Source organism: Hydractinia symbiolongicarpus, chromosome 5, assembly GCF_029227915.1.
Source record: "Hydractinia symbiolongicarpus strain clone_291-10 chromosome 5, HSymV2.1, whole genome shotgun sequence".
Classification (NCBI taxonomy): Eukaryota; Metazoa; Cnidaria; class Hydrozoa; order Anthoathecata; family Hydractiniidae; genus Hydractinia; species Hydractinia symbiolongicarpus.
In genome coordinates, this window is record NC_079879.1 from 9,860,787 (window position 1) to 9,888,551 (window position 27,765).

Sequence of the window (27,765 nt, forward strand, 5' to 3'; positions counted from 1 at the left end):
AGGAGGATACCAGTTATAATTTACAAATCGACACCTCAGCAAAAAGTCTGAAGAGCGTTTTACTGCTCTTTGTAGGTCCGTCGAAAGTTACAAATTACTCGGGATGAACAACCCCAAAATTGAAAAAATAGCAATCACTGTCGAGGGCGTTGATTTTAGATCATCTCCTGATCATACTCTGCATGGTTCTGGAAGATTTTTACAGAGATTCAGTGATGGTATTACTCTGCATATAACTAAGAAAGAGAATGGAACCGGAAATATTCTCTGTTATATATATATTTGTTGAACATCTTAAGCGGGCCCTTTCACAGTGTGGAATATTGAACTAAATGAATTTAAACGTTGTTTTACAACCGCACACATCCATCTTTACAAGCCTGACAAGTTGTGGAAAAACTCAACGTGTTCTGGACCTTCTCGAAGGCGAATACAAGAAGCATTTTTACAACATTATTCTCCTCTGCCCAACCATACGATGGAACAGCACTTACCTCGAGAGATCCTCGCTTTGGCAAGATAACTATGTATTCCTTATTAATCCCAAGGATCAACTTTTTGAATGTATTGAAAAATTATAGCTGGTGAAAACACGCTGTTTATTATCGATGATATGATTGTTGGTGAAAATCTGGATAAGAAACGACAATCTTTGCTTGAATTAGCGATTTCAGGTAGACATCGAAAGCATATAGTCTATGGATGTTAACACAATCCTATACCGCTTTACCTAAAAATCTTCGGAGGTAGAAAAACAGTTGTTTCTGTGGTATCCGCACAAAAGGTCAGATATGAAATTTATTGATGATGAAACTAATTTGATCGGTGACTTGGAGGATATTAGGGATCAATTGAAAAAATCAAAACATGATTGTTGGTATGTGAGATTGGAGTATCCTAGAAGCTATAAAATTTTCGAATATTCATCAAATTTTAAATAAATATACATAATAAATAAATGCTCAACAACATTGTACTATTATTAGTTATTGTCTTACTCTGCGGGACACCGAGAAACGCTGCGGCACACCGAGAAGAATTGGATGAATTTAGGCATTGCGAATTACGAATTCGTAGGCTACCTGCCGTTGACCACCTGTCCATCAGCGGAACCAAGCACTTGTTTAGCGGTGAACAGGTTCGTAGGCATCCTTCAACGACTTGTTCCTAGATGCGGATAGGTGACGCTTAAAATCCTCGAGCGAATGATGTTTTGATTTGATCCACAAAACGATATGATGTTTATTAAAAAAATCAATAAGATATTTGATCGTATACGAACCCGAATGCAAGAAAAAATAGTTATTTTGGATCCATGACAAATATCAAATTTTTTATTAGGCAACGCCTCGCCCAAATGTACATCCAGCTCCCTTGCCCTATGTTGGGAATTGACCTGAAAATTTCCAAATTTTTTTTCTTAAATATATTGATAGTTTATCCTTACTCATTTGAAACCACAGCAAAGCAAAGTTTTTCATCATGCACCATACATCATGCGATACGATGTGACTTTTGATTCGGTCGAGGAAAAAAATTGTCGTTTATTTTACAAAAAAATCACAAGACGGTACCTATGTGATGACACTATGCCAGTACATGGATTCCTACGCTGATCTTGTTGATCCCAATATACGTTTCATATGCATCGCGAAGGGGCCGCTGAGTTGTGTATAGATTATTTGTCCATTCAAAAAATTCGGTTTTCAAAAAAAACTAACAAGATAAAAATGTCTTCTCAGCTTACCCTGTTAAATGCTGTACCTGATACTCCGCTCGATCAGCATTTACGACCTCTGTTCAAGCGTGCCGATCTCGGTAGATTATTAGGGATCGGTCATATAAAAGCAGCATACAGAGACGTGAAAACCACACCTGGTCGTGATATCCTGGGTGGTGACTCCATCGCATCCCTCAAGCAAGGTCAAAATTGGCACGATACCTTCATCACATTCGACGATATTTTAGAGATTGTGCGTCGTTTTAAAACACTGATGGCTATACAACTCACCATATGGCTTACTAAAAAAGGTGTTGAAAAATATCAAGATAAGGTGAGGAAACAGCGCAAGCTTATCGAAGAAAAAGATACGTCTCTGGCACTTCTCGTGGATGATCTAGATGACAGAGATAAACAAATTATGGTGCTGAAGGATGACATTGAGAATAAGGAGTGACAACTTGCAGCACAGGCCAAAGAAAATGCAAGGCTTCGAGAAAGGTATGTACCACGTCCACAAAGTCCCGGAAAAGATAACACGATTATGATCTACCGCAAGCATACCATACAGGACGACGACTTTCATCACTATCATCTACCATACCATTGTGCACGTATTCAGAGAAATGCCATCCCAAGAAAACAACGATGGTTCCGTTGAAGCTTTCTATAATCTGAAGAAATTGCTATTATAGAAAATCTTAATGGTATGCACGCCTGCAATAGATTTGAAGAAAAAACGCATGTGGAGCGAAATTAATGTCACTTCAGACTTATCGATCTTACTTGGGATGATTTGTATTTCATTTTTGTATAGATTCGTCGATACAAAAAAAGTTCGATTCCCAAAAAAATACCAAAGATAAAAAATGTCTCTTACTGTGCTACGTGTAATCGAGAAGAATGATCCTCATGAGGATGAAAAAGCTGGTAAACATAAAATTATATGAGCCGATGTCAGCGTAAACAGCTCACCGCGAGACTAAATTCTAAGAGTGAGGTACCCTAATATGATCGAGAAAACCAGATTATGACGATCCTAGGGCTGTTCAAGTCTGGTGCAGGTTTAAACAGGATGCTGTTGACAAGGGCGACCTTTTTCGCAACCACTTTACACTGCCTGACAATGATACGTGGGAATTTTATGGAGGGTTGTTTGGCATCGATATGGCATAAGCAGGTGATAATATTGTGACTCACAACGAGTCATAAAAATAATTAAAAATTGACCACTATGAAGAATTCAAAAATCAATTGAAATATCGAAACAAAATATGGAAGCATACGTACAACAATTACAATTTAACAATATCTACAATATCTACAAATTTTTACAAATAATTTCAATATCTCTGTACCTCGACTACAATTTTGTATCAAAGGAACGTCAGTTACTGGCCCGCAATGCTTGGAAAATTCTAGGTTTCGAAATGGAATATACTACGAAGGATTTGAGTAGACGGACCCAATTGATGAAGATAAACAGCTTTTAAACAGAGTAGCAGCAGGCGAAAAAGCATGGGCAACATTCGCATGACATGATATCGACATGGAGTTAGAGAGTGATATTACACGTCTAAGGCTGCATATGGTTTGTGCGGATGTAAATAAATATGATGTTATCTATTACGAAGTAATCAAAAATAAAGAAGCATGGCTATCAGATCTAGCTGATTTGAAAAAGATAAGCTGGATCCTAGACTTTCTTATAGCAGATGGGCGGTTGGTTGACATCAACAAAGTGAGCGAAATGTTATTAAAGGAATCGTCTATGGATATCCGTTCTATACCTTACATCCTTATGATTATTTGCGAGATCTGGCTGAAGATGATCCAGATGACGCTGATACAGATGATGATTGGGTTGAAGATGATCAATGAGGGCTTAAATATTTTTTTTGGCTTATCAAAGCCACAAAATTAATTAAAAATCTACCATTCTTTCACATATTCAGGAGGTATTTAACATCCTCTGGAATCAACAATAATTCCTCTGCGACAAAACTTCGATGAGGCCCGTCTTTCAAATAATACAGCACGCGACTATTTTCTTCTGCTACAATGCAAGCCGGCCTATATGTTTTCTTGCTCCACCATGCATCAGTCGCGCGTCTTTTGTGATTACCATGTTCTTCTCCTGATTGAAGAAGATAGATGTACAACTCATCTTCACGCAAAGGTGTTTCCTCTGCGTATTCTTCACTTTACGCAAGTGGGACATCATCCAACTTGATGGCTTTTGACGGTTTCATACCAATCATTGCAGTCTTGGTGTTGTTGAGGCCTTTCACTATAGTTTACAGGTGTTTCACCCATGTACTACTAGTTTCCTTACTGATCAACCCTTGTGCATAATGGTGCTTAAATAGTCTTTCTGCAAGGATCTTGTTGTACAATTGTACAAAGGTCGTAAAGGTATGATGATACTTGGTGGGGGCTCGTTTAATCTCAAACTCTTTACCCTCTAACAATTTTGTCACCTCAGATTTACATTCTGAACCATCATCACATTGAAGAATTGTAGGATAGCGTAGAGGACCCGCCTTTTAAATATCTTTAATCATGTCTGCAACCTTGCTGGCTTTTTTCGTGCGTAAAGGCCTCGCCACCTTGTAACGTGAAGCCGCATCAATTCCCGTTAGAATATATTTGTGCGTATTTCCATACAACTTCTTGTGTGGCATGTACAACAGAGAAAACTGATGCATTTGGTTCAGTTTTGTAATTGCAAAATGTGGATAGTCAATCTTTTTTGGCCCTCGAATATGGCGAAGCCGTAGGAGATGCCTGGATAACCAATGTACGACTCTTTTATGTGGTAATTTGCTCTCCTCAACCAATAGTTTAATGGCTTTTCTTCCAACCTAAAGATGTTTAGTCTGATTATAAATACTTCTTAATTTTTCTGCATCCTGCTCTGTTACGATATGTTGTTTTGGGATATTTATTATATATCAAAACGTATGTTGTTTATAAATACTTATACACCGCAAAACCTAGAAGTGCTAGAGAGTCAACGATGAACGCTAACGCACTGTCCTGCTGATGTTTGAAAGTTGTGTAAAAATCAGACAATTTTGGAGCTTTTTTGATCGTTGCAATGTAGTATTCTCGCATAAACTTACAGACTCCTTCAAATACTCACCGGCTTGCCTTTTCAACTGTCGTTGTTTATTGTACCAGTCGATCTTTGCCTTCCTCTCGCGCACCCATTTGGCCTGAGCGACTTGTAGTTATTCGATAGCTTTATCATACTTTTTACGTTTTACCTCACCATGCCCGGAAAGTTTACTGAATAAGAAATTACTGCCTGAAAAAACCAGGGCATTAATTGCTGCATTAGTTGCTTTTTTTATTTATACTTAACGGTTTCCTTTTCCAATAACGCCCGATGCACATTTTATTCTGTTGCCCATTGAACTTGAAATTGTCTAAGGGATAATAGTTTACATTGCGTGCATTTTTACTTTCTTCCATGTTCTTTTGTGTTGTGTTTGTCATATAGGCAAAGGCAAATTTCGCTGGATAATCATTATATATATTTTTAAGCACGATACTCACGGGAATCCACCCTTTTTCACCGCCATCTAACGACTTGCTACTATATTATCGCTCAATTGCTCATCGGTGATTTTCTCCACAAAGTGTTTTTTGATCAGGGTAAGATCATATTTTCCATAATTAAATCCAAATACAGGCACCTGATTTAATCATTCTCCCCATGCTTTTTGAACTTCATTTGGCAACATGTCAAAATCATCAGGATTTGCATACATTTTTTCTACTTCTGCTACAATCAATTGCTGCCTGCGTTCAAGATCGTCGACAAATTGACCGATCCAGATATTTGGATCTTCGTGCTCGATAAACGTAGGTTTACCATTAAAACTATCATGAGCCGCAACACATAACTAAATGCTGACTTTTGACCATAAAAATCCTTATCTGATTTGTTGAGCTGATGTGTAAATTTCTTCCCGTAGCAAATGATTTTCGTTTTATCTCCAGTGTATGTATCATCGACCATATGCCTGATTAGACTTTTGTTCTGTGTCAATAACCCTTGCACAGAACATACATATTTTTTAAATAAAAACAGTGGCCTGTATGTTTTCCTAGGTTGATTGTGTCTAATCCTTGTCGGTGTTGGTTTTGCCCATATATCAACCACCATGGTGCCTTTTCTGAGCTTGTTTTTGGCTCGTAAATCCTAATGTTTATCTTGAATTTTCTAAAAATACCTTCAATATCTACTAACTGCGTTGCAAGCACGTCTTTTCGTGTAAGCTTGTCATTTTCTCGCATCTGTCAATAAAACCTTTGATCTCATTGATGGTTGACAGCGACTTCTAGCCCTTGGTGTCATAATGGGTTGCCGTTTCGCCTCCTCCTTTGTGTACCATGCATTCAAAACTATAAACTACATTGGTTCTCATGTTAATGTATGGTGTAATTTTTCCCATAATTAGCTCTGTCAGTTGTCTTTTCAAGTTCTTGTTTATTCTCCAAGTTTTGACTTGCGTTTCATCCTCCAACATCTTCATGTCATTCTCATCAAATATGTGTTGGATATCGTCGAGACCTTTTTCGGTATTTGCGGTCTTTTTCGGAAATAGATGCTTGATGCCTTCAACTCCAGTGTAGTTTTCTTGGTTGTCTTCGATATGATAGTCCTCCTTTGCTTCAGCTTCAATTTCATCATGTAGGTTAAGTCGTTTTTTTGTTTCGTCCTTTATTTTGTTGTTATAATCGCTAACGGTATCCCGCATACTCTGCAATCAAGCGGTAAGAGCATTGGTAGTGGATGCTACTGATGCTGATACAGCATTGTATATTGCGTTGATTGCATCTCCAAAAGAACGCATTTTGTCCTTTTATTATATATTTTTTTATCAATAATTTTTTTTTAAATGGACAGATATTGACATTTTGCGCATGATGACGTCACACTCCGTTGAAGTTTATGCACATGCGCAGATGTTTGTCGGATGACGTCAATTTTTTGCACATGCGCAGATTGGGGAAAGCAGGCGATTTTGCTTGGTTAGGGGGAGGTATACTAGGAGAGTAAATTCAGTGATTAGCTTTTTTTCCTGGAGGGGTTCTCAGGCAGACCTTTTTTGCGGGGACTTGTACGAGTTGAACCCCCAACTGACATAACTGCACTCATAATTAGATAATACTCGATGCATACACCTTTGTGAAAGTATCATCAAAAGTCGTAAACGCGCATGCGCATATCTATCACCCAAAATCTTTTGAGTATAAGAAAATTCCCTTACTCAGAAATATTTTGTCCACTAAGAAAAATATTACTAGTTGATGGTGAATATATATGAGGTAAGTGCGATTTCGAAATTAGAGATTTTTGAGCTCATTCTAAAATGGGCTCAAAGAAATCTATAGCTTAAGCCGTTTTAATACAGCGCTTACTTGAAAAAAGGGCTAAGATTGGCAAAAATGATGCTTGCTGTAGAGTCACCGCCTACAAAGTTAAACGGAGTCTACAGGTTAAAAGGTACCCTTCGACAAAATAGATATGGAAATAGGTGCATGCAGGCAATTTCTGTCGCGTTTCTAACATTTTCTTGGTCGTTATGGATTTCGGGTTACAGGAACAATACAATTATTAAGAAAGAGACCGGAATTTTACAGGAGAGGATACGATAGGTTTAAAATTTTAAGAATTTACACTCTCTATTTATATGCCTTGCTCAATAAGAAAAGAAGCTCTGGGATCGAGGTGAGAAAGGGAGATTAAAGGTATTACGTAATCCACCATGCATCTTAAGTGTCGCTGTAACTACACTGTAATAACAGCGACACATATAAAAGTATTATAATAATTATAATAATTATAATAATTATAATAATGTTATGTTATCTGTTATTTAGCTGATGTGTTTAACGTTTTAACGTTTTTAGCAACAATTATAGCTGTCGACAGCGAGGTTCGTCCAGTATTTTACCCATTGTTTACGGTTCTGGGGTAAAAAAAATAAAAGTCTTACCTTCGCGAACTAGATTGTAAACAAAGGCAGATTACCAGGAAAAGTTTTACTGACGTCAACAGTGCAAAATGCTTTTTAAAAAGATTAATGTGAAAGTAATGTTTACGGTCATTTGTTTTCGAATTAAAGGGATTTAAAAGTTTGTTACTGACGTCATTAACCCGTTGACACCGAAACGGGTAGGTCGACCAATCTTTGAAATATGGGTTAAATTTTTGTGCAAACAGATCCTTAGTTGCCCAACCAATTTATTTGGCCTTAAAGTTATAAGCACAATACAATGGTTTCACTAATTTAAAAAACGCTAGTCGCCTCAGTCCATTGTATCGACTTGAAATTAATAACTTTAAGTGAAAAAACCATTAGTTAACATCGAATTTGCAAATGTTAAACAAACGTATTATTGCAGTGCTACAATGTTGATAGCAGGTTGATAGCCGGTTTATTAAAAGGCTTCAAAAATATTTCCCATTTTTTTTAAATGCACCATTATTGACCAATGCTTACTTGCAGTCGCTTTTATTTTGTTTTTGTTATTTTAAATTTGCACTTCTTTTGTCAACATATCTCGTCTACAACAGCAGTTACTCTGCTACCCTTTTTATATGTTTTTTATTTTAATTTTACTTACCTTGATTGATTAGTAGTAGATTTAACAAACTGTACTTTTACATTTCCTTTATGCTATTTAGATCAACTCTTTGCTTGCATTATTATTCTTATTCTTATTATTATGTTATGTATATGGAAACAAGGAAACTTGTTGTGCAAATGTGATGAGGTTTCTTACGGACTTCTGAAAGCGCTATTTATAAGCAAAAATTAATCATGACATGATTATTTTATAAACAGAAAAGGAAAAGATAATTTCTTGGATTATTTTATTCTTTGATTTTTGTATAACCGATAACAAAGTACATTCTTTTCAAATTTTATCATTTCAGTACTAATAGGAATTATTGTTAAAAGTTATTTTGTGGCCATCAAAAACACCTAATTAGGCATGATGTTTTCAGTTTAATTACATACATAATATGTTTCTGCAAACAGGTAATTTTGTCATTATCTACATCATATTACTCATACATAATTTACATATAAAAACCTACAAAAAATTGTCTGATAAAATTATTATTCATTTTGGTTATTTCCTGCCCTGTCATTTGATTAAAGAACACTATCTGTGCGCTGAACTTTCAGCTATGGAAATACAATAACACTGATTATATGCTACACTTTGATTTGAATGATAACATAGCTGCATTTTTTATTATTTTAATAATCTTGCAAATGACTATACCATAGCTAGTTAATGATATGCAAATAATGCTCATTTCCACTGGTTTTACGTGGTCTGGTTTTTGGCATTCTGACAGCATATCTGAGAGCTGTAATATTTTCTTCTTCCCTATCAGCAGTATTTAAACTTGTGCCATCAGCAATTTCTTCTGTAAGACATCTAGAGATATTGTTCACATTTACATCTGTACTGCTGCTACCACGTGATGCTGTGGTACAATCTTGGTCATTTACTTCCAGTGATCTGGCTTTATTTTTGAATTGTGACTTCACATGTTCTGCTGTGCTTACAGCAGGGCTGAAATATTTTCTCGTCTTAAACTGATTCGTATATTGACTCACTTTAGAAGAAGAAACCTAAATATGAAAATTTAAATAAAAAATCATATGCTTTATTCGTTTTCTCCCACCTATAGGAAAGTATTCTTTTTTTATTGATAATTTTTGTTGCCTACCTGATTAGTATACTGTTCTTTTAATTGTAACTTTTTTTGTGGGGAATTTGCTTCTTTTTGTTCTGACTGCTGTTGCTGTTGTCGTTGTTGTTGTTGTTGTTGTTGATACATTTGTTGCTGTTGTTGTTGTTGTTGTTGTTGTTGTTGCGGTTGTTGTTGTTGTTGTTGTTGTTGCGGTTGTTGTTGTTGTTGTTGCCTCTGAATGTGAAAGCCATTCTTACGAACATAGTTGCGATGTCTTTAATATTCATAAATATATTATATATTAAATTTATATTATTATATTTAGAAAATAAGAAAACTTTACACAACCGTAAAAGTACCTGTAAATACAGAGTGAAACAGTTGTTATAGCAACAATTACTATTAAAGCAACAACCAATCCAATTAATATTTTACCAGCAAGCAATGCATTGCTGTTGGATTCGTCAGTGTTTGTTGCTGGTGTTATTATTGTTGATAATGTTGGTTTGTCGGTGATGGTTATAAAAACTACAAATGAAATGGAATGAGAAAAAAATACTGTAGTAAGATAACAAAGAAAAAATACATTGGTAAGAAACAACAGATTTTAAAGTTTGGTATCTGACTTGCATCCCAGATGTTTTTTTTCGTGCACAGTTCTATTATCTGCGAAGTCTTGGCAGCTAATGTACTATTAAATTTATCATCTCTCCAAAAAAAATTTAATTGAATACATTACTAATTTAATCAAATGCTTGTCTGGTGGAACGGTTGCTTTTTTGGTTGATATCCTGGAGATGTAGTTGGTGCCAGTGTAAATGCCTTCCACCTTGCTTTTACATTGATATAACTGTTATCTTATTGATGTAAATTTGCTTAAATCTTTTTTGAATTTTTGAGTAAACCATACAAAGAAGTTGGTTAAAGTAGTATCAAGAAACATGTAACTGTTGTTTGGTTCGTTGATTTCACACAAATAAATGTGCTGGAACCTCTCTTACAGAAAAAGAAAATTGTTCCAAGCATAGACAGTAAAATGTAAGATTTACTTACCACTGTGAAAAAATTATTGGAATAGTATCATAACGTATGCTACATAAAAGCCTACTGTTAATGACTTTAACCACATTCTAATGTGCTGAAGCCTCTTTTTGCAGAAACAAAGTTTGTCCAGAAAATGGTTAGTAAAATGAATACTCACCATTGGAAAAGACAATAAAAATCAAGTAAAATTTGATAAAATACATCTTTAAATAATTCATGTTTTTGTTTCGTTTCGTTTTGTTTCTGATGTGATATACTGGCATGCCTTTTTAATAACAAATATTTAGCTTTTATTACCAGTTATGATGTAAAGCACATTTGGTAAATTATTTTGTCATTAAGTCTAATGGCCTTGAATTTTTCTACCAAGGTTCAGTTTTCTTTTTAAACAATATTTAGTTTTTGTTTACAGCAATATCATTAGCCTTAAATTAGCCTTAATATTTTCAGTAGTCCACCAACAGCCTGTTACTACTTTCATTATATGTCCGCCAAATAACAGGGAATATTAGGGAAAGTGGGTAATTTTCTTAGGCAAATCATGTGGAAGGAATTTTTTATGCTATTGGATGCGAGAGTGACAGTGTGGTAACATTTCTGAGAGAATATTGTCAATATTTATGTTTGCTTTTCTTCTAGATTGAGCGTTCCAAGGTTATCCGAGAACACTTTTGGTAAATTATCTTTATTAGGAGTGGGAAAGGTAGGGGAATTGGAGACAAGTTTTCTGCAGCAGTCCAGAAATTTCGTGCGGTTACCACTGACTTTATAGGAATCACAAAAAAAATCTTTATTAGAATTTCAATAGTTTTCACCAATTCTATTTTGTGAAAACACAATAGTCAAATGTCTGTATGCTTCTCAACAAGGTATCAACGCCTATGAAAAAAGTTCTATTTCGTGACCAAATGGTTACAGTAGTTACTGCAGTAGCTTCACCAGAAACTCTTGTAATAGCCAATGACCAATGGACATGTTGGAATACATATCCAGGGTCATTATTGTTGATGTGGTTATAGAATACGGAATCAGGAGGGAATGAGAATACTAGGTCTTTGTGCTACTACAGATTTGCTATGACAAGCATATTCTTCAAAATGAAAAAAACTAATTACATACAACTCAAAAGGTGTCCAACCGAAGTAGATTACATTCTATTCAAACAAAACAAACTTGAAGTTTATTATTGTTAAAGTCATAGGCCGTGGGGCTATGCAACAATATCGTTTAGTTTCGTTGTGCAAGTATGGTGACAGAAATTTTTTTCCAAATGTTCGAAAAACAATGTTCTATATGAGAAAAAATGATGTTACCAATTCTGTGAACCCGCAGTTTTTTTGAAAAATCCAATTATAATGACAAGTTTTTTCCACGATCTGCCACGTCTTTCTCCGCCCTATTTAGCAGTTTGCTCTGATGTAAGAACCACCTGCTACAATACGGAATGGCCGAAAATCTTTTATGCCCACTGCAATTTTCAGTTTGTAAAATATCATTTTGAAAAAAATGCTGACCACCCGATTGACAAAGTAAACAAATTTGAATAAGCGCGAAAGAGAAATGGAAAGCGAAAGCGTTTGCTTTATTCATTCGGATTGTGTAGTAAATGAAACCTTCGTACGTTGTAGTAGTGCAGGATATTAAGTACAATTATAGAATTTAAGAAAGAGTGGATCAAATTAAATAACGTAGAGTGTGCAATTGCCCAAACTTCTTACGATGTATTTCCTAAGAGTGAAGAAAAGAAACTAGAAAACAAGGAATTCCAGCCTCTGTGTTATCACAGAAAATGTTATCAGTTGTTTACCAACATCATTAAATTAAAACGAACGAAAGATAAAAAACAAAAGGAACTTGAAATTTCTAAGGTATGTGATGTTAAAGATTTCAGCTGCAGTGTTAGTTTAATTGTGTATAGCTATACTTTATACGTATTTTTTCTGTAATTCGATTTCTTCATAGAATTGTGCAGTTAAAAAACAAAAGATGATATTGTATCTCCTGCAAGAAAAATTTGAAGAATTTCCCAGCCTATGAAATTTTCTGAAAGATCGAAGCATGTTCTGGCCTCGGAATGTGTTATTTGTGAAAAGAATATCATTTATAAAACTGAAAAAGTAAGAACATTTATTTATAGCACATTAATTGAATGGAATAATATTCGAAACAAAGTCGCTCAAATCTCTTTATTCTCTATTTTTAGATTAGTGGCAAGCGAGACACTGACATGCGGTTAGTTGAAGGCTGAGGCCGAATTTAAAAATGACGAACGAATCTTGACAGTTCTGAGAGAGAAATATTGTTTTGCGCTCGAAGTACAATATCATAAACCCTGCTATAAGCTTTATGTTAAAAATCAACAAAAGAACTTGACGCAGTACGAGTCTTGCTATAAGGTGTTTTGTGAAACTATGTCAAAATGAAGTTGATAGAAGAAAAAAGATTGTCAATATGACTACTCTAGTTAGAAAATTTACATATATATTGCTGCTAGACAGGGTAGCATTACTTCCAATTATAAAGCTTCTAGACTGCGGTTAAGGTTACAAAAAAGACTTCCCTGAACTCGTCTTTTATCGCCCAAAATTTCGCAGAAATGGCTACATTGTCCATCTAAAAGAATATGAGGCAGGAGAAGTGGTAGAATCTGAAAATCAGAAAATAACGGAAAGTGGAGGTACAACATCAGAGAGTTCTTCCAGACACGAAAGTTAGTGGGGTGATAACCCGACGCGAGGGATTTCGAACAACTATCTCTACCATGCAACATTTTACTTGCACAATGTCATCAAGGCGTCAGAATCGTTCATCGTAAAATGGCCGCCCACTTCTTCTGATTTTAATAAAAGAGATGTTCGAGAATTTGTTCCTCCAGTACCGTACAATTTCACGGCCTGGCTACTCAATATGAGTGACGAACCTAATTTTGGGACACGCCTTAACATCAAGAACATGAAAGACGATCGAACCATTTTGTAGCACAAGATCTGATTTTAAGCGTGACAAATGGAAGAACAATTACACCTAAATCAACGAACTAACTGGTAGCTCCGAATGTTATATCCTATCTCCTAGTGCGGATGAAATTTTATTCTACTTCGTTGGTTCCTCAGCTTATGTGTAATCACAAAGAAGTGGATACTAAGTTGGTATTACATACTATCTTTGCATACTGATACACACTCTTGATACAGATGTCGTTATTATGGCTATTGCATCAGCTAAAGATTTTTATCATTGTTTTTATGTTGAAACTGGCGTTGGCGAACAAAATCGATTCTCGATATCCATAACGAAAACCAAGCCACTGTTCATGGATTTTTTTTCAACTTTCGGAGATACAGATGTTATTGAAAAAGAGAGCTATAATGAAGCTGCTGTCTTTGTGTGCATCTTATACGGTTCTCAGACAGTATCGTCGACAATCAATAGTACAAGGTTGTACCTTTTCACTCGTGAAAAATACAGCAAAGATCTTTTGCCACCAACAGACGATGTCTTGCGCTACCATATTTAAGAGCTATATACCAAGCTTTTATCTGGAAACGTCGCACTGTTCAGTTCATTCTGTTCAGTTCATTCCGACGTTGAATAACAGCTCGCTTGTAATAAAATGTTTCGATCAAAAACTTGCAACACAGGCATTACTATAAACAACAACATGCAAATTCATGCACCAGTAATGCTTGTGGCTACAGAAAAATCAGTCTTGAGTGTTCCCGTTTATGTACAAGTAGCGAATCATCTGATGACAACTCAGAGAGCGATGAGGACATATATTTTAACGTTTTTAATATATTAGAAGCAGCATTTTATTTTATTTTATCGGGTAGCATTAAGATCTTTGCTATGATCTTCTGTGACTTAACATTCTTACTAATATACTTTCTAACAATCATAAAAGTTTTAGGCAAGAATGTGATAACTAATAGCGGCAAAATTTTGTCCATTAACAGCTGAAATGTTGCTTTTTCATGTTATCAAGTATCGATACATAACAATATCACACGAGAAAGGAATAATCGTATGTTAAATGTAGTTTTTGAAAATATTTTTGCATTTAGTGAGTTAGTTGTACGTACTTTTTAAAAAATAAAAGTTTTGGCGTTGTTCTGATGTTATTATTAGTGAAAAACGCGTAAAATCGATAATGCACTATATCACACTATAACACATTTTTAAACCCTTAATAACACGAAAACTGCATGGTATTGAACTTGGTAACATCAATAATATAAATCAGTACAAACCAAAACTCTGATTTAATCAAAAAAATATTGGTCACCAAATAAGGGCAACGAAATTTATTTAAGAGAGCTTTTTTTAAACATATGCATGGAAAAGCTTGGCATTATTAATGATGACATCAGCAAGAAAATATGCTAATTTATTCCGTTTGCCTCATACTACAATTGTGGCAAGCTTTATGTTATAGCTATAACTCTGTCAAAAGTTATGAACAGCGGGCACTTTATTTCCCCCAATATTGTCGAGGCCTAAAAAACCCATACCAAATATGATTAATTACTAAGATGGCGTAGAAAGGGTGTGCTTCACAACCTGGGAGTTTGTGGTATTTTTGTGGTGCATGTCAAAAGTAACATAGTGACGAGTGTTTCCTAAAAATTTCAGCTTCTTAAACTAAAAGTTAAAGATTTAGCATTGCAACATTTATGGCAATAAAACTGGAATAATAGTTGTATTTTAAAAGACAGTGTATACTTTAAAAATTTAGCATATACACCGCTTATCGTATTTCTAGTTTCATTATGAGAATTTCAAGATATCTCTTGTGCCAAAAACACAAACACACCTTGTTTTAAGAGAAGAATTTACTCAATTTTAGCTAAGTTAAAAAACGGATATGGTTACTAACAATATGGACACTGAAGTTGTACAATAACCTATCGCTATTTGTATTGCATCCGGCATACAGTAGCTGATTATATAACACTAGTTAAAAAAACCATGTGTGAATAATAAAGTGGACTCTCTTGGTCTTTCCATCTCGAAAAAAATCCTGGTCCCTTGCAACTGTTTCTTTTTTTTTATCTGGAACTGTTTTGTGTCTAAGAGTTTATCTACACAGCAAATAGAACGAAACGTTTAAGAAATGAAAATTCGAATGCACTCAAAACATTCGAAATATGAAACTTGGATATAAACATTTATTTGTTTTCAAAAAACTTTAAAAAAACAATGATTTTTTAAACGTTCGAATCTGCTACATTGACATTCTTTTTTTAAAATCTAGTAAAGAAACACGCCATACGCTACGCCAATTAAATGTTTTATTTTTTTTCATTTCCCTAAAGCAGAGAAATTACAAATTACAGACTGATTGCAATGTAATGAACTGCTATTTTTCTTAGAAGTTAACAAAATCAGTCCTTTAATTATAAGTTTGATCACTATCCGTATAACTGAAAAATTCTGGTTCATTTAATATATTGATGTATTATTGTTTTTGCTTGACATTTCAGTTTGAAGTTGCTAGCTATAACAGGGTTATTTAATGGAAAGTCAATATTTACACCCTAAGAAAAGCCAGGAAAAAGATTATACGAATAAATCAAGTTTTGTTGTATATTCATTGTCAACTCGTCATTTCAGTTTTCTAAAAAAACTTCTCCAGAGTGTTTCAGGCATTATCTATGACTATGTTCATATATTGCGGATAGATGTCGTTCCGAAATGATTTTTGTTGCGGGTAGGTCTCGCGTTCACACGGTTTGGAAGCTATCCGATATGCGAAACGGGATGATTCCGTTCAGCTATAAATAGCGAAATGATTCCGCTCCTCTGTTTTTCGTAAAACATGTTCACATGTCATTCCGGAACAAAACGATTCTGAAATGAAACCTATCCTCAATGTGTGAACATAGTCTATGTGATTTTAAAGTATAAAGTACAAATATTCGACAACTTTGTCCACAGGAATTTAGAAAAATGCTAATTAGTATGACGAAAAATCCCCGCCCTCTTACTTGTGTCACAGCTTGTTTTTTTTATTTTGACTTGTTTTTCTCCGCCATTGGGATAACTATATTCTCGTATTTACTTGCTTGGTTGGGCTAATTTGATTAAACTTTTAAACACGTTTTTTGTTTGAAAGTTACATAAATTTTTGTCTCAGGACTGCTTTTTTGCTCTTCTTTTTCTTTAACTTATTTACCCACTTCATCCTGAGCTGTTGCTGACAAATGGTTTTATTTTTAAAATTGTTTTGGAAGCTTAAGAAACAAAATATTAGTTCCGCAGGATTTGCATGCTATGCTTTTGCTCAAACACATAAAAAATATTTTGATTACGTAAAAAATTGACAAACGTTCTGTTTATAAAGAAATCAATACAGCCTCTTTAAGATTCTTGTTGAAACATCCGATTAAAGTCTAATCTGAATTTAACACACTAATTTAACGCTGCTCCATAAAAATGCAAGTAATAGAATAACAAGTTTTGTTATAAGATTATTTGTGTCTACTCATAACACAACTTCATATTCATAATTATCCAAATCATTATTTTGCATACTTGCATCTTCTCCCAGTGAAACTTCGTATGCTGTGTTAAGTCCTGCTCGTGTAATGGAGTTTTGCAAACTTGCATTTTTCTCCACTGGAACCTCGTATGCTGTGTTAAATCCCGCTTCTGTTGAGTAGTCATGCAGACTTGTATCTTGCTCTGGTCTTGCTTGTGTAAGGGAATTCTGCATATCCGAATCATCCTCGCGTGGAACTTCATATGTAGTGTTAAGATTTCCTTGTGTAGGGGAATTTTGCGTATCTAAATCTTTCTCTAGTGGAATCTCATTAGCATTAAGTCTTGCTTCTGTTAAGGAGCTCCTCTGCAAATTTGCATCTTCTTCCAATGGAACTTCATAAGCAGTGCTATGTCCTCCTTGTGTATAAGAGGGTACTACATATGGAGCGTCTCGTGTATACTGACGATCCAAAGACTCGTACAAATGATATGATAAATTTTCGTCCTAAAAAAGTTAAGTTTTTATTTTTTTTAAATTCAAATTTAGCATTCCCTATTTTATAGGAGATTATCTTATTACCTGGACTTGTTGTTGTTGCTGTTGTTGCTGTTGTTGTTGTTGTTGTTTTGGTTTTTGTTGTTGTTGTTTTTGTTGTTTTGTTCTTTCCCTTTTTAATCTAAGGTTAAAACTACTTTTTATTTTATCATGCAACGCAATACAACACGGTTTCCACAATGTATACTTTTCTATACTATCAGTTACTATTGTTTAAAATAGATTACTTACTTTTTTCTGTGCATATAAAATAAGTAAATGGTTGAAATTGCAATCAAAATTATGATCAAAGTTGACAGACACATAACAATTATTAATGTACTGTTATTATTTGATGAATTTTTATTCACGTCAGCGTTTGTGTTTGAGGGTGGAACTTCAGTTATCTGTCCTAATTAGATAAGAAAAATGGTTGAAATTGCAATCAAAATTATGATCAAAGTTGACAGACACATAACAATTATTAATGTACTGTTATTATTTGATGAATTTTTATTCACGTCAGCGTTTGTGTTTGAGGGTGGAACTTCAGTTATCTGTCCTAATTAGATAAAAAAACGTATTATGACAATTAATTTATGCCGCATTTTAAACGACGTGTTTAGAAATACCTTTGCTAGGGTCATTGCACAAATCAGTTCGACAACATGTAGCCTGAAAAAAAAAACATTTACTTTGGATTATAAAAATGCTGTTAAGGTGTAGATATTTGTATGTCATTTCCAGTGGTTCATCTTTCTCTGTTTTTTACTTGCAAACAAAAAACTTACTTTACAGCTTGATAGTTCTCCATTTGTCCCATGCGCGTTGCAGATTTCGTTGCAGGTGCCTTTTACCTGTTGACATGCCATGGTTATCTGACGAGTTGTTGTAGTGAACAACTTCGCATCTGATACAACTAATGTACATATTCCAACATCACACGTAGTTGCACTTTTTGTTATTGGAATGTTCAAAAAATTTGGCTGTATTGTTTCACCACGATAACATTTCAATGTTGCTACTGAAAAGGAAAAATGTATTTGCACTTCTAACGCTACCACCCCTTGTTACCATTTTTTATTGTTGGAGTTTCTGTTGTCTTTCTTTTTTAACTTAGACATAACTTTAACTTAAATCTCTTTTCTTATTTCTAATGCGTGTACTCACCTGTCTTTATTGATATTAGGCACGGAAAAATATATTTGGAGAGGTCGCGTGGACTAAATCTTTTGTAATAGCATTTATTACAAGCTCGTGAGCTTGTTACAAGCTCGTGAGCTTGTATTAAAACGCAAATGTGTCCTACAAGAATGAAAATTTTGCCTCTCTGAGCACCGACACGGGAGTAGTCGTGTGTTCGAATCTCATCTTGGTAACTATTTTTACTTTTTTTTTCTTTTTATTATCTCGCCCGCGAGGACGTGTTTACAGACTGACCTAACGAAAATTGAAATTTCGAGAAATTTTCTATCAATATTATTGCCTATCCGAATAGCAAAATATGTCGTGTCTAACTTCAGCTTTTTATACACTTTTTTGGCGAGGTTGTTTGCGTATACCATACGTCTTGTTTACTTTAATTTAATGAATATACAATTGTTCATGGCGTAACAGTTAATGAAGCCTAATAAGATTTTTAATTTCTCGGTAAGCAGACACGCATCACTCGCATAATTTATGCATAATAATGCATCATTTTATGCATTAGTACTAATATTATGCATGAAAAATAACTTCTGGGAATTGTTTACTTGTTGTTTTTTATAATATTTATAACGTTTTCCTATTATTTATTGTTGTCATATGTTTCTTGTTAAACTTCCTAGTGATTATCTTATACTTCTTAGACAAAACCCTCCATTCTTTCTAAACATAATAAACTTGCGTAAATAAATCTCTAAAATTCATTTAAAGTCAGTTATAACCCATTAGGACTGTGTGTTTATTAGGCAAAAAATAGGACATTTTTGTCACAGAGATTGTTGTAACAGAAAAAAATAACTTTTGAGACAAAAATTCTAGGATTTGATTTCGTGTTATTGTTGTTCTTCTTTATGTTTTGTCTTACCATGCCTCCTCAAAAATAGACTTTTTTAAAACTTTCTCCTTAAATCTCCTCATTTTTACTGTTACGTTATATGGCTTGCCAAATATTTTTATTCTCAAAATGCATAGAAATGCTACATGGGTACAGAAAAAATTTGTCCTTTACTTGTGACGTTGCCTTTAAAATCTTCTCAATTTCTATTGGATAATATGAAAATCTGCTCAAATCTTTTTAAAATGTTTTTACGAAAAGACCGTCATCTTACGAAAATGCCGTCATTTTACGAAAATACCGACATCTTACGAAAATACCGTCATCTTACGAAAATACCGTCATCTTGCGAAAATACCGTCTTCTTACGAAAATACCGTCATCTTACGAAAATACCGTCATCTTACGAAAATACCGTCATCTTCTCAAAAAAAGTAGCAACCTTTTTATAGGATGTACAATTCAGATTCATTTCCATATTTTGTATTTAGTAAGTTGGGGTTCTTACTATCTGTTTCACATCTGTCATTTGTTCTTACCTGTCAGCAGTATTTGTACTTGTGTCTCTCACACATAATTTTGACAGCCAAACAGAAGGAACTTGATCAGAATAATCAACACTCTCCAACGGCAAAGCTTATCTCATTCTGTCATTAAACTTCATTTAAATGCACGAGAACCTTTTCAATAGAATAGGCTATCCTAAGTTCATTATTAATGTACAAGAAGTATATAAATTACTTACTTCTTGAGATGAAAAGAAACGCCAAGTAAACTTTGATACAATACATCTTTCTATATTTGCAGATGGTATGGTTTTCTTAAGCGTGACTTGTTTTTCTTTAAACTGTAATTGGTCATATTACACTAAGCAAATTTTAAACTGTTTGTTTTTCCTTTTTGCATGACAACAACGACACCTCTTTTGGGCGAATAAATATTTCTTAGCGATAAGGATTTTATTTATACTGTTGTGCCAACATTATCTACCACAGACGCTAGACATGAAATGTCAAACAGAAAATATATATTTTATTGCACAAACTTTTACATTTAAACATCGAGTTTTAAATATGGAACTATCAAAGAATTAATTTTGACTATAATAGCTCCATTGTCTCTTATATTAAAAACCGTATTATGTCTTTGCGCGATTTTATAGCCGTGCTACGGACACACGAAATGCGATATGTCAAGAACGAGTAAACCTGAAAGTTACAATTTATAAGTCGTCAAGTTAAAAAATGGCTGCCGAGACATTTGGAAATTATTTTTTATCTTTTGTGGTTTACAAATTGACTTTCTTAATGTTAACCGGTTTGTTCATGTTAGTGTTAGACTTCCTAGTTTTTCTTTCTTTTGCAATTAACGTTATGTAACTAGAAAGTGTTTCAATTTGTAGTATCTAATTATTATAAATATTTAAATTTTGTTGGCTATGAACTACTAAAATTCGAAACAAAAAAAAAAATTTAATTAGAGAAGTTAGGACCTCAAAATTTATTTTTAAGTGCGTTTTAGCTATTAAAAGTAAACTGCTAGTACTTTGAACCACATCGGGTAAAAAATGTTGCTGTATGTTGATATTTTTTTGCATATTTTTCCTGTCAAGTTTTATGTTAGAATTCTCTACAGGCTACTGTTACCTTTTTGAATCTTCATTTCTAATGCTGACTTGGGAGCTCATTGCCAATGCTGACTTGGGACCTCATATCGAATACTGACTTTGAACTTCATTCCCAATGCTCACTCGGGACCTCATTTTAAATGCTCACTTGGGGACTGTATGAAGCCTACTGAATTTATTATTAGTATTAATCTTAGTAATATCTTATACTGTTTTTTTGTGTGTCTGTTGTAGTGGTATTTCTTATCCTGTAAAGTTAAGCCTTTATTTATGTGTTTTAGTTTTTTTGAGCTTCCTGTGTGGTTTGAACTGACAATGAGCTTTAACTACAACCGGTTAATCATAAATAAACTTTTCCTTGTGTTGTTTTTAATTCTTCCAGTAGTTTTCATCTAAAATCATCTCACACCAACAGGTTTTCAAGAAACAGTATTGCAAGAGATACAAAGATTTATGTTGTAATTGTGAACATTCCACAGAACTTCAACGAATCAAAAATGTGTGTACGTACATTTTCAAAAAATAATTTGTTGACATGAGGAAATCAAGTGGGTTTTTTTTTTCGCTCATTTTATTTTCTCCTGATAAAATATTTAATTCTTTATAAGTAAAAAAATAGGCGTGAATCAGGTTAACAGAATAGTAAAGAAAACTACCCTAAATCTCACCAGGTTTTGTTTATATCTATGAAGTATTTGGACCAACATATGCGAATATGAATTCCAATGTACAACATAAACACTTAAACTAACGTATTCTAAACCTTTTAATGGAATTTGCCTGGACGGGGGTTATTTCTATGATTATAGGGGTAATTATAATAGAGTTTTTGATAACAAACATCCGGTACACAGACCCACGGATAGACAGCGAGTATTATAATATGGACTAGACGTTAGCCCCCCGTAGACAATCCATTAACCTGTCGTATTTGTTATTTAACCTTTAGATTATTTGCAACTTAATGATTTCGTGTGTGATTCAGCATGACCCGGTTTTGGCCGACATACAGACTGTGGACCAATCTCGGGTTCGCCGGTCCATTATATATTGCATTTCGTGTTTCTCGACGTTTTTTTTTCCTTTGCAGATGGACAGAAAAAAAAAGCTATCAGGGATTTTTGTGGCAAAAAAAATTGTAAGTACACCCAAATGCAAGTTGAGGTAAGATACTATATTTAAAAACAATTGTAATTAATGGTAATAAACCGGGCTTTATTATCACAATAAACATGCGCGGGTTGAAGAAAATTGATTAAGCATTTAGTTTTAATGGTTGTGTCATTAGACTTAAATAGATTTCTAGCTGACCGTTCTGTATAATAATCTGTCACATATGTAGCTCTATGGATATCGCTGAGATATTTGAATGAGAATTCAAAACCTAGGAGCACAAAAGCTGTACAAAGCTATACAAAACTAAAAAAGTCTGACTAAATTTATTTGCAAAGCAAAAATTACACCATTTGAAATTTTCTTTGGATCCCCCACCCTAGTTACAGAAGGAAAATTTTCCTTTAAATTCCAAGAATCCTTCCACCCAATGGAACTCAAAAGTATTCCTACTGTTGAGATCCCATACCCCGTTGTTAGCTAAACTTTGAAGAGGAAAAAATACAAACTTCACATACACAGAAAGAACACACAACAACAACAATATAAACAACGGACTATAAAAACAGCGAAAATTACATGCAACCAAATATTTACAACAGTTTTAAAAAGACAGGCACCTTTCAAGTTCAAGAAATTAAACAGGGATAATTTTCTTTTCTAACTTTATCTGCTCGTTTTTAGCGCTAAACAAAGATTTTAACATAAAGTTTAAATGGATTATAGTTTGCCAGACGGACGGGGCATGGTACAGGCCAATAATACCACGTCACCAGGCTCCCTGTGCCAAATTTCAGGTCTGTAGCTATTATCTCGGCGTTGGCACAATGTTAGATAGATGGCATGCTTTTTGCGGAAAAATAATTTTTTTCGAATTTTATGTGTTCTGTTCGATTAAAGTATTCGAAATACCTAGCACACATATGAAACATATTTATTTTATTATAAAGAAGAAAGGTAGATTGTTCTAATATTTTTTATTTCAGTAAAACTAAAATATTACAAAAAAGTTACAATATATAATTTAAAAAATGATAAAAAAAAATTTAAAAAATTGTGGAAGTCATTTTAATTTAGTCCACGGTTTGACCATAGCGGAACAGCCATACCATGCTTAAACACCTGCTTAATTGTCTTGGTTACTCAGTAAAAACACACTTATTAATAAAGAATATTATATTATGACACATTTTTAGCATACAACATTATACGCATGGAACGCAATTTGTAAATTTGGGGAATGGATCGGGATGCCAGGTAAGAAAAATAATTGAAGTAAGGCAGGACAGATAACGCATATAACGCGTCATCCTAGCAATCTTAACAAGGTAAAACACATCAAAATGCTTGCCCAAGGCAAAGAGGGTAATTACCTAAGAGTATGTACGTTTTGGTTGCCCCTCAAAAGATTATGTCCTCATGGATCATATATTGTGAATGGTTTCCAAGGCATGACCCATATCTCCTCATGCATGAAATACATTCTTATTTCTTCTGTTCACGTACATTTTACAACTAATTCATTCTGCTAATTTATTTATTATTCTATCATTAATTATTTAATTCATTAATTATTTACTAATTTATATAATAATTTATTATCATATCTTTCCTCTTCAATCATGAAGGTACACTTTCACTTCACTATAAACAGATAATCACATGGTGCCTTTCTGCACACAATAAACATGTGCTATCAAATAATTATAAGTTTAAAAGAATCATGCACAAGCTGGTCCAGTATTAGCTCAGCGTGTGTTACCACATAATAATAATACTATCAGGATTCATAAAAGGGTGTGTCTCACCGTACTGATAATAAGCCATAATAATATCAAGTAATAATAAAAGTACACAAGCCTAATACACGCATCTGTCCTAATTTTTTGACTGACGTAAGAAGATCGACATCCCTAAATTTTCCCCAGATTAGTGTAGGTATTTTGTAGGAAAAGTCGTAATTGTCATTAGGCGTACCAGTTTATATGTGTAAACAACATACACACAGAGCACTTGAAGTATATATGGACTGAATGTCCCACAACTTATGCACGTCATTGAGGTTGGCCATTTTGGAACACCATTGTGTTAGAACTTTATTTGAAAGAAGGATATAATCTATGATAGCAGTCGCTAGACCGTCTGCCTAACATCTTAATGGCAGAGTCTGAAATACCGCAAGATGCTGCGGCAGATGCCCCACCAATCCTAGGGATATGTGTATTGAGATCAGGCCAATTTTTTAAACTCGCTTTAACAGAGGCAGAGACTAATTTCCTAGTAACAAATTCGTCATTTGAAAACCAAGGGCCATGATGAGTACCTCGGTACACAAGAAATTGTAAGAAAGCCTTGACAGGGCATGAATCACACTTAAAATTTCCCAAAACTTAATTCAAATGTTTTCCTGAAGAATTCAGTCCTAGGGCTTTTGATAGTTATGTAAAGAATGTTGTTGCAAGGTGAAAAGCTAAAATCAGATGGGGACAAATTAATATTTTGATCAAAATTAATTTTTGAAGGGCAAACATATTCGGAAACCCTTAAAAGGTTAAAAAAGACAAAAAAATAAGCCATCGCTACATTAGCTGTGTCGCATAAGAAAAAACATGAATTGGTGATGAATCTTAACATTTCTTGTATGTGGGAGGACGTGATGGGTATGGTACAATTTGCCTATGTCAGATATCTTTTCAGAATAACCGCAGATTAAACATTGATACCGTATTCCGCACATGTAGACTCTGATAATGGCGTATTTGGCAGGCGTTGGCATAAAATTAACATAAAGGTTAGATTCAACGAGCGATAACATTTGGAATAAAATCGTGGTGATAAAACATTATGGAGAATGAGGATACTGAACGGTAGGTAGGTGAATCTCGTGTTGGTGACAAAGCAGCATCGAAGAAGAAATTCGTGGTCACACTGAGCAATTGGAGATTGATGAGAGGATAGGAGTAGGGAGCTGCTCGGCGTATTGGCACTGCTATTTGACCTTTTCGACCAGACTGTGTTGCGGACGAGCAGCATGGTTCACTGGGCGTATCGGTTGTTGGTACTTTGGTGTCATTTCAAGAAGGTTGTTTATATTTAGGTGCCATGTTGTTAATCAAACAAGATAGAAACGACTTAAAATCTGAGGACCTTTGGTCTCCAACAACCTCGGTTTCAGAGGCATATTGACATAAAGGTTATAACTCGACTTATAAGTTATAACTCGAATTATAACTAAAAACGAGCTAAAAATTGATATAAGTTGATATTCAGAGGCCCTGATATTGGCCATTACTCGAAACTACCCCTAAAAATCTCAATGAAATATTTATAATGGGGAAAACTTAATAACTGCTGTTAGGATTATCTTTAAAAATTCAAACTTGCAACACAACTTTGTTACATTAAAAAGAATCATTGTGCATATTTTGTACACATGATTAATCCGATTCCCGATTTTGTCGGGTTTTACCCGAAAATCGAAAAAAACGGATATTCGGGCAATCTTTGGCACTTTTTTATGCGATCCACGTATAAACCGGAAAATATCTTAAGTAACATTTACTTAGCTTTTAGAAACTTCAAACAGAATGCAAAAATTCGCTCTGGAACAAAAGTAATTAAAATTTAAGCAGATGGTGGCATTTATAACAAATTTCAAGCTTTTGATGACGTCACAGAAAATGTGCTGACGCAAGCAATATTGCTGCCATTTTGTTTCTTTTATGACGTACTATAAGTGTGCCAAGTTTGATTCGCCGCCCCCAGTCATAGTATATTCAAAGAACCCCGGACCGAATAGGATTAAGAGAGGTAGCTAAAACCTGTGGCAAGACTTGTTATCATAGATTACACAAAGCTGATCTTATCGCTTTATTAGAGACACACTTTGGTCAAGATCAATAGAAGAAGATCAACAGAAAATCAATAAGAACAAGAGATTGGAAAAGCCAACGTTGACGGGTGTATTGTCATGGTGAGAAATACAGCTGTTCGTGTGAATAAGGTGGAAAAAGAGGGTAGTGTCGGTCATCTTATCTCTCGTCACTTTACTCTGGAGGAAACGGAGGAAGCGGAAGATCTGGAGGGAGAGATCCTCGGGTGGGTATGTAAGGGTCAGCAAGTCCTTTTAGAACAATCTTACTTTCATATGTATATGATGTGATAGATAACGTATTCGCAAAGAGAATCGAGCTTTGTCAACTAACTCTGTATAACGGGCAAAAAAACTTTTTATTCGTGACAAGGAAAACTACCACCATTATAGGTGATGTGTTCATGATAGCAGGAACAGCAGAGTACTTTGGCCTGTATAGAAACCTACGCCCGGATACACCTTTCCTATGCACAGAAAGAGGAATCCTTATAAAACCAAGTCCTCAAAATACTCTCAATGTTATCTAAAACACATGTTGGGACAAAAGTAAATACCGGTCGTGTACATTTTGCAAATTGTTGTTGTGAAGTATTAAAATATAACGATGTGTGGTGTTGATCCTTTAAGTTGGTGCATCATTCCCTCCTCGATACGGCGAAAGGGTTTAAAATAGTATCACAAAATTGTGTATTTTGCTATTTGTAATGCTTATCATGAATGGATAAAGTTAAATGATTCGAAAGATACTCAATTCATGCTTGGACAAAACTTGATCAAAATGATTGTGATGTATCATATACCTCATTATCCGAGTACTAACAGAAATGGAATTGGATAACTCACTAATAATATACACAACCCATTGCGTCTTATCGAAAGGTATTTCATGTCACAAAAGATCACAGATTGTCGCAGGTGCAATCTTCCGTTGTCTGTGATTCCTTGCTTTGAGATATATGTCTCAGAATTATCAGAAGAATGCAAAGATGAACTTTAGAAGAATGTGTATACGACAAAGCATCAAAAAGTTATAATTAACCTCGGATATTTTTAGACCTGTGTGTATATTATGGTCTTTTTATAGACGACAAGTTGTTTTTTTTCTATTTTGAACTTCTTGAGTTACTGGTTTTGCTTTAAAAATTCCAAATCATCCAAAATGATCATCATGTTTCTACAAACAATTAGGAATTTGAAAAAAGGAGATTTTTTATAGATTTTCGTCATATTACTGTTTCTGATCAAGGAGTGTATTTCTATTTTATACACTTTTCCAATGTATCTTTGGATTTTACAGAAAATAATATGTACATGATGCTATTTAGCTTATGTCTGCATCTAAAAACTTTCCACCATTTTTTTAAAAAAAATCCAAGTTAAGCGAAAAAATTGATTTTTTAAAAGAATCAAATTTTTCGGATTTTTCAACTGTCGAAATATTTTTTGTGAATAACTTTTACAACTACCCATTCTCATTTCCTTGCGATAAAATTTGAAAGTTTCAAGAAGATCTAGGAATGAGAATGAACAACTACTCATTGCACCACTATAAAATATAGCTATTGCTCTTTCTAACATGTGTTTAACAAAGTCTGTAGC

The 27,765-nt window shown here is 34.3% G+C and overlaps 1 protein-coding gene across 1 annotated transcript; it reads right to left on the reverse strand.

Annotated features, from left to right (window-relative positions):
* Positions 1-16,673: 16,673 nt before the first annotated feature.
* On the reverse strand, positions 16,674-20,983 carry LOC130644671 (probable basic-leucine zipper transcription factor Q). The gene is made up of 7 exons (XM_057450370.1): positions 20,298-20,983; positions 18,303-18,535; positions 18,144-18,186; positions 18,005-18,073; positions 17,764-17,923; positions 17,557-17,653; positions 16,674-17,481 (listed from the first exon to the last, which is right to left on the reverse strand). The coding sequence occupies exons 1-7, from the start codon at positions 20,341-20,343 to the stop codon at positions 16,978-16,980; spliced, it is 1,152 nt and encodes a 383-aa protein (XP_057306353.1). The 5' UTR covers positions 20,344-20,983; the 3' UTR covers positions 16,674-16,977.
* Positions 20,984-27,765: the final 6,782 nt, after the last annotated feature.